Here is an 8004-nt window from a genome sequence, read left to right on the forward strand (position 1 = left end):
ACTTTTTTCTCCTCAGAGGCCTGTCTTCTCCTCAGAATCTGCTTCCCAGGGGGTCATTTCTCCTCAGATATTTCTCCTCAACAGTCCTTACTACAGTATTTCTCCTCACTTTTTTCTCTTCAGAGGCCTGTCTTCTCAGAATCTGCTTCCCAACGTGTCATTTCTCCTCAGATATTCCTCCTCAACACTCCTTACTGCAGTATTTCTCCAAAGATTTTCTCCTCGAGGCCTGTCTTCTCCTCAGAATCTGCTTCCCAACGTGTCATTTCTCCTCAGATATTCCTCCTCAACACTCCTTACTGCAGTATTTCTCCTCACTTTTTTCTCTTCAGAGGCCTGTCTTCTCCTCAGAATCTGCTTCCCAACATGTCATTTCTCCTCAGGTATTTCTCCTCAACACACCTCACTACAGTATTTCTCCTCAGAGGCCAGTCTTCTCAGAATCTGCTTCCCAACGTGTCATTCCTCCTCAGATATTCCCCCCCAACACTCCTTACTGCAGTATTTCCCCTCACTTTTTTCTCCTCAGAGGCCTGTCTTCTCCTCAGAATCTGCTTCCCAGCGGGTCATATCTCCTCAGATATTTCTCCTCAACAAGAATTATTGCAGTATTTCTCCTCAGATTTTTCTCCTCCGAGGCCTGTCTTCTCCTCAGAATGTGCTTCCCAAGGTTTCATTTCTCCAAAGATATTTCTCCTCAACACATCTTTTGCAGTACTTCTCATTTTTTCTCCTCAGAGGCCTGTCTTCTCAGAATCTGCTTCCCAACGTGTCATTTCTCCTCAGATATATCTCCTCAACACTTCTTACTACATTATATCTTCTCAGTTTTTCCTCCTCAGAAGCCTGTCTTCTCCTCAGTATGTGCTTCCCAATGTGTCATTTCTCCTCAGGTACTTCTCCTCAACACTCCTTACTACAGTATTTTTCCTCAGAGGCCTGTCTTCTCCTCAGAATCTCCTTCCCAGCATGTCATTTCTCGTCAGATAGTCCTCTTCAACAATCCTTACTGCAGTATTTCTCTTCCGTGTTTTTTTTTTTTTTTTTCCACAGAAGCCTGTCTTCTCTTCAGTATGTGCTTCCCAATGTGTCATTTCTCCTCAGGTACTTCTCCTCAACACACCTCACTACAGTATTTCCCCTCACTTTTTTCTCCTCAGAGGCCTGTCTTCTCCTCAGAATCTGCTTGCCAAGGTGTCATTTCTCGTTAGATATTCCTCCTCAACAAGAATTACTGCAGTGTTTCTCCTCAGTTTTTTCTCCTCACAGGCCTGTCTTCTCCTCAGAATCTGCTTCCAAGGGTGTCATTTCTCCTCAGATATTTCTCCTCAACACCCCTTACTGCAGTATTTCTCCTCAGATTTTCTCCTCAGAGGCTTGTCTTCTCAGAATCTGCTTCCCAACATGTCATATCTCCTCAGATAATTCTCCTCAACACTCCTTTCTACAATATTTCTCCTCAGTTTTTTCTCCTCAGAGGCCTGTCTTCTCCTCAGAATCTATATCCCAGGGTGTCATTTCTTATCAGATATTCCTAGTTCATTGCCTTTGCAAGAAGAAATATAGAGCACAATAGAATGAAAATCCTGTATTCCAAGTCAACCGTCACAGATCAATATAAGTCTAGTGTCCTGCCAAACAGAACACGTTCATTTTCTGTCTCATCCTAGAAATGAAAACCTGATTATTTCATCAGAGGTTCCATCATTGACAGGAAAGATGGTGGTGTCAAAATTTATATAGATTCTTTTGTGTAGTTCAACAGTGGTTTTATTTCTGCGCAAACTTGTAAACCGTAAAGATTAGAAGTTTCATAAATGAAAAGGGTGCTAAGGCTCAAGGAAAAGGAAGGAAAAAAATAGGAATAGCAAGAGGCATTCCAGGAATGAAAGAATGCCAAGAATATTTAACTCCCATTTTTAAAAAGGGGGATTTCATTTTTGGCTAAAAAGGTCCCCTTGAAATGAATTTTGTCCACTGTCAATGAAAGGAAGCCACTGACACAGAGCAGACAGGTATTGCCATGTCTACCGTGACCTTTATTGTTTCTGACACGGTGACTTTCAAGGTAGCAACGATGGCAACAGGTGTTCTAGTCTCAACCCATCTGAGCAATGTTGAAATGGAATTGCACACAGGCCCCACAAAACGGACATCCTCACCCACATTTCCACCCCAGACGTGAGGACACTCGAGCCTTCCCCATTCATCTTACAATTTTTACATTGTCACCATCTTCGGAGGAAACGTGGGCTATTTACCTGTAGCTCACTTTGAATTTCCACACCGTCGTGATGCAGTGGGACCATCGGGTGGGTGTCGCCACCATGAGTCCCGTCCTGCACTGGCCAGGCTCCCGTAAGACTTGGAGTGAAGTCCCGGCCTGGGCCTGCGGGGTGGGGTGGGGGACAGTTAAGGGGGAAGTGGGGCCGGCAGGGGTGGGGGCAGGAACCTGGTCCTGCAGGACCCAGCAGGGCAGCACACTCTGTGCTTGCATCTGGGCAGAAGGGGAGCCCTGAGGGAGGGGAGAGTGAGCAGCATCTCCTGTGGGCGGCTGATGGCAGAGTGGGGGGCACTGGTCGGGAGGACCCAGCAGAGGGAGGGCTGGATGTGGAAAACTTCCAGGCGCTGGCAGGCGCTGGCAGGTTACGTTGTGGGCACGGAGGAGCACAGAGGTCCGGGTTCACTCCTGAGGAGCCCACTGGGTCAGAACCCGCACTGTGGAGGGGGGCCCAGGAGACCCACCGGAGCGTGAAGCTGTGCTCTGAGCGCTCTGAGTGGAGGACCCAATGGAACAAGGTAAAAATGCACCGCGCTCCACCCCGGAGCTCGCCCTGCAGCTGTGGCCACCACACCCGGGTCCCGCTGGAGCTGGTCGCTGCCTGGGACAGAAGCTGCATAGACTCTCTGAGCACCTTCACCCTCCCCGTGGCTGGAGGCCCCGCCCTGGGGGTGCGACAGCTGCACCCTCTCCTCACTGCCCACTAGGGATGAGCGCCCGCCTGGCAGCGTCATTCCAGGAGGCCCCTGACTGCTGCAAGAGAGGCGGGCAGGGCTGCCCCAGCACCTCCCCACAGCAGGCGCCAGGGCTGCGCCTCTGCCTGCACCGAGTAGGGGAGAGAGAGGAGCCGACAGGCCAGAGCCCAGAGACCACCCGCTCTGACAAAATGGAAGGTTCTAGGCTTATCAGGCAGGCCCGGGGGCGGGGAAGATAGTTTTTCCTCTAATACCTGAGCCTCCGTTTCCTTATCTGTACAAAGGAAAGTATCCCCTCGACTTGAGAGGCAGACACCACCCCTTCACCTGTTGTTGCTGAGCGCCCACTGTCTGCTGGACAAGGACACGGGCTGAGCTGAGCCCACAGCTTGGAGCACCCTCAGGAGCAATCGGGGGCACAGGGAACCTCAACAGACCCACAAGAATTGTGACAGCGAGCTTGAGACGCCACAGCCTTCCCTGGAAGGGACACCTGACACGCTCCTGGCCGAGGGGGCGACCAGCAGGGCTGCTGCGGAATGACCTTTGACACGGACTCGGTCAGGTGAATGGGGAAGCCGGAGAGAAGGAGGTTGTCAGAGAGGGGCCGCGGGCCTGAGACAGCAGGAGCAGATGGCAAGACTCTCGTCAGCTTGTCTGGAGGCTTGGACTCTAGCCTGAGCGCGGACAGTGGGAGCCACTGAAGAGATTTTTGAGGCTGTAGATAAATGACGTGACAGGCTGTCTTGTGAGGGCAGCGAGGACCGAGGGAAGGACTGCAGACAGCCCTCGGGAAACATCTGGGTCCTCCCTTTCCTCTCCCCAGGGAGGCAAAGATAGGAGGACGTGAACCAACCCGCCCAAGACAGCAGCGACGTGCCCTTGCTCGCCAGGTACAAATTCAGACCCAACACACCACACACCACACCACACACACACACACACACACACACACACACACACACACACCCCTCCCATACACTGCACCCCCCCGCCCCCGGCCCTTCCATAGAAAGTGTGTGGGGAAGGAACCCGAAATCTTCCCTGGTTTTCAGGCTCTGCCACCAGCTGCTGGTCCATGACTGTTGGGTAAAACAGCATTTACTATAGTATTATGATTCAATAGTACGTTAAGAGTTGGGGCCTTCCTGGTGGCACAGGGGTTAAAGCCTCGTGCTGTCAAATTGTCACCGGCCACTGCAGCCTGAGTGCGATCCCCGGCCAGGGAGCTGACTCACACGGCCTCTCCTGTCTCCCCGCTGCCCCCTCAGCAGTGTGTTTCAGTGGATCCACCTGTTCTGCTCCCCACCCTGTCTCTGGGGGGATCCTCTCACCCCCCATCTCTGGGCTGCACCCAAGTTCTTGTATCCATAAATAAATAAGCTCTAAAAACATAAAGTCATCTATAAAATCACTGAACTTTCTGGTCTCCTTTTGGCTCCTTACTGTAAGGCAACCGGAACTGAACGTCCGTCCTCTCACCTGAAAGAAAACCACAGGACATGTTTGTGGAAATTCTCTCCCAGCCCTTCCAGTGTCTTCCAGCACGACTGTCAGGCTGACCAGGAGGGACGGGGACAGGCCTCGCGGAGACTCAGTCTCAGGGAGGACCTGACCACGCCTGATTCCCGCAGGCCAGAGACCCGCTCAGGAGCCTTCAGGCTGGGGGGTCCCTGCTGGCTCTCCAGGCCCACATGCCCCCGCTGGTGATGGACTCTCCCCACTGAGGCCCAGACACTGGAGAAAGGTCTCCTGGTGTGGTGTGGTGGGTTATGTTTTCTGATTTTCCTGATCAAATGAACTAGGGGTTTATCTTCTCAAAGTCTGTTGAAAGCCTACTTGGTAAGATTAGAACTATGGCTGGGAATTAGGGTGTGACCTCAACGACAATACCGAGTCATCAAGCAGAAGAGAAGTGCCTGGAGGGCAGACTCACAATCCCTGATCTTCTACATTCTTCCCCTTTCCTTAATCTCAGTCCCCTTTCCTTTTGCTCCTGCCCCTTACAACCGATGCTGTGAGTCAATAAAAAGGCCAGGATCTTGTTCTTCAGCAGCATCCTGCATTATGTAGCCTGCTCCACGACTCCCGTTTCTTTATCAGTGTGGTGTTACCCAACACCAGTCCCTAGACAACTGCAAAATGCAAAAGCAAAGCTGCAATAGTCACAGGACCCCAGAAGAAAGCCCTGGCGCCCTGAGTCCCACGGTGGGCACTGGGCTGTTCTGGGTGCCCTGCAAGCATGGGGTGGGGGGGGTGGGGGGGATGCATGTGACCAGATTTGTTTTTATCCTGCTAATGTGTCCCTTTTTTAAATTGGGGGAAGGTGATCTCAGCCAAGAATCTGGAAAAGTAGAGGGAAAAATCTCTTTTGTACCCCATGCATGCAATTGAATACCATTCACAGTAGAAAGAAACGTGGCATCAAAGCCTGAAGACATGGGAGACGCATTAAGTGCAAGAATCCTGTCTCAAGAGGTCCGCTGACTATATAAACTCTGACCTAACTCTCTGACTCATGGCCCTCACCCCTTATCTCAACCCTAAACCTTGACACTAGGCCTTAGCCTCCAGCCTTCAGGCATGTGTCCGAGGTCCTCCTGTAGCTCAGCCTAGTCTATCAGGTTCCTGTGGCCAGTTACTGAGACAGTCCCTTGGGATGTTTCCATTTCCAGCATCTCAGATCACAGTCATTACAGCATTTGAACTAGATACAATCAAATTCTCATCATTGTTTACCTTGACTTCATGTTCCAAGGGGTGACTGACTTTTCAATTTATGATCCCAAACATATGCATGATTACATTATGAGTGTTTTTAATAGTTTTATTTTTCCAAGTGTCTCATATATTATCCTCACAAAATCTCCTGTATTCTTATAGTTGAGGACTAGGGAGTTAAGATTTCTTCCACATAATTAGCACCAAAAATACTGTAAAATATCTCCACCTGGGAATATCTAGTTTAACAACAGTGCTGTAATTTCATGAACAAAGAAGAATAATATCTAATACACAGTGTTGTATTCTAAACTAGGGGAATCCTCTAGGGGAACAAGGACTAGAATTTCAGGTGGAAAAGGGAGTTTGTCCAATAGCTTCCATGGGGCCAAGAATCTGCCATCCAAGAGGAAGAGAGATTGGGCCATTGGGTTCATTGAGAATATAAGCAACTGAATGTTGAAAGCATTTTTACGTAGGCCTCAAAAAAGCTGACATAAAAGTAATTGTGCTCTCTCACTCCACATGGATAAATCATCTGATCACGTAATTTGCCCTCATTAGTTACACACTAATCAGAGAAAGACCAACCCCACATGTGCCAGACACAGCATTCCCAGAAAGGCCTACACCCAGGACAAGCCCCCCTGCACCCAGAGACCAGGCTGTTCCAGGACTGGAAGAGGTCAGAAGAAGTTGAACCTAAACTCTTCATCAGGAGTGTCCTGGGTGGCCCTGGCTCCCCCTGCCAAGCGGAGCCTGCAGACCCTTCTGTTCTTCCTTCTGGTGGCCTCATCTACAGGCCCCACCCGGGCACAGTGGGCTGCTGTAGGGAAGTAAGTCACAGTCAGGGATGAGCTTAACTGTGCCCATGCAGCTGCAACAACTTGGCATTCAATGAAAATTCTAAGGTAGGAATGACCATTGCCCTCTATTTAAGGTGACAGAAAAGGGCACCAGTTGGCCACCCCGGCCTCCAAGGCCCAGACTTCACTGAGCCCTTCTGCGCTGCCAGCTCCACTGCTCTGAGCGGCTTCATTTACTGCCAAGGCCTCCTCCCTGCCCCTTGAGCCAGCTCCTCACCAGCCCTGAGAGCCCGCAGGGCCTCCTGCCGCTCGGCCTCCATGCGAGCCCTGTAATCCCCAAACCAGGAGCGCATCAGCTGCCTCTTCCGGGGAAGGGGAGTTTTTCCGCTGCACAGGGTTCGGATGGCCCCAAGAGCTTGCTCTTCTGCGGATGAAAACAGGTAACTAGTCGCCACCTCCACCCTCACCTCCTACCGCGCTTCCACGGAGGAGGCAACCCATCCCCTGGCGGCACATGCAGGCGAACACGGCCACCACTCCCCTCCCACCAACCCTACCCAGAGCCACTCACTCTGTTTCGGGCTGGGTCTCTGCATCTTGAGGCCCAGCTCCAGCTGCTCCACGCACCAGGTCAGTTCCCGGGCCAGCTGCTCCGCCTGCGATGGATTGGGGCGCGCAGGGTAAGGTGTGAGAGGGAACCCGGCCCCGTGCGCGACCACCCCGCAGGGCCCCCCCAACCCCCACATCCCGTGCCGCCGCCGCCTTAAACGCAAATCCTAGACCGCACCTCGCCCAGACTGCACCCGGGACCCCGCCCTCCGGCGGCGACCGCTCCTTGCCTGGGCCTCCGCGCTCGGGGGGGCTTCCTCTGGGACCGGCTTTTCCGGGGCCTTCCCGCCTCCAGCCGGCACCGGAGCCCCACGCCGGGATCCCTTCTTCTCTCGCATCTTGGAGGACGCGTCCCCCGCGCCGCCCGCGCAGAGCGCCCGGGGGCCGGCGGGGCAGGGACGCGCCGGACGGGGCCGCTCAGGGGCCGCCGGGGGCGGGGCGCGCGCGGCGCCTGGGGCCGCCGGTGTCTCCCGGGCCGGAGGTCCCAGGGCCTGGTGGAAGGGCGAGCAGCACGTGAGTCGCGGGGGTCCGCCCACCGCGCCCGGCCCCACCACCCCGCGTCTTCCCCGCGCCGCTCACCGCCATGCGCGCGGCCGCCGCCGGATGCTACGGAGGGCCGCGGGCCCAGCGCGAAACACGTCCCTCCGGAAACGCGGCTGGGCACAGCGTTCCGCCGGCGCGGGGGCGCGGGGGGCGGGGCCAGGGGCGGGGCGGCCTGCGGGGGCGGGGTGGGCGGGGCGATCTGCGAGGCGGGGCCCGGTGCGCGCGGCCGGTCCTGCTGGGCGGGGCGGGCCCGGTGGGCGGGGCGGGGCGGGGCGGGGCGGGGGGTGGGGGCGTGCACGCCGCGCCAGGACCCGGAAGGCGCCGTGGACTTTGTATCCTAACGGGGAAA

At 54.2% G+C, this 8004-nt stretch overlaps 1 protein-coding gene across 1 annotated transcript; it reads right to left on the minus strand.

Annotated features, from left to right (window-relative positions):
- Positions 1-5255: 5255 nt before the first annotated feature.
- CUNH8orf33 (chromosome unknown C8orf33 homolog) lies at positions 5256-7697 on the minus strand. Its single transcript, XM_037504376.2, has 5 exons — positions 7692-7697; positions 7343-7603; positions 7075-7159; positions 6781-6927; positions 5256-6523 (listed from the first exon to the last, which is right to left on the minus strand). Exons 1-5 carry the CDS (start codon positions 7695-7697, stop codon positions 6384-6386), a joined length of 639 nt encoding a protein of 212 aa, XP_037360273.1. The 3' UTR covers positions 5256-6383.
- Positions 7698-8004: the final 307 nt, after the last annotated feature.

This window comes from Talpa occidentalis, unplaced genomic scaffold (genome assembly GCF_014898055.3).
Source record: "Talpa occidentalis isolate TD23 unplaced genomic scaffold, MPIMG_talOcc4v2.1, whole genome shotgun sequence".
In the NCBI taxonomy this organism is placed as follows: domain Eukaryota; kingdom Metazoa; phylum Chordata; class Mammalia; order Eulipotyphla; family Talpidae; genus Talpa; species Talpa occidentalis.

Bases quoted from the DNA above. Each gene is read 5' to 3' on its own strand.
- CUNH8orf33 (XM_037504376.2), bottom strand. The intron at 6,928-7,074 runs GTGAGTGGCTCT...TTTCATCCGCAG, and splicing joins GAGACCCAGCCCGAAACAGA to AAGAGCAAGCTCTTGGGGCC. The intron at 6,524-6,780 runs GTGAGGAGCTGG...ACTTCCCTACAG, and splicing joins CCTGCGGGCTCTCAGGGCTG to CAGCCCACTGTGCCCGGGTG.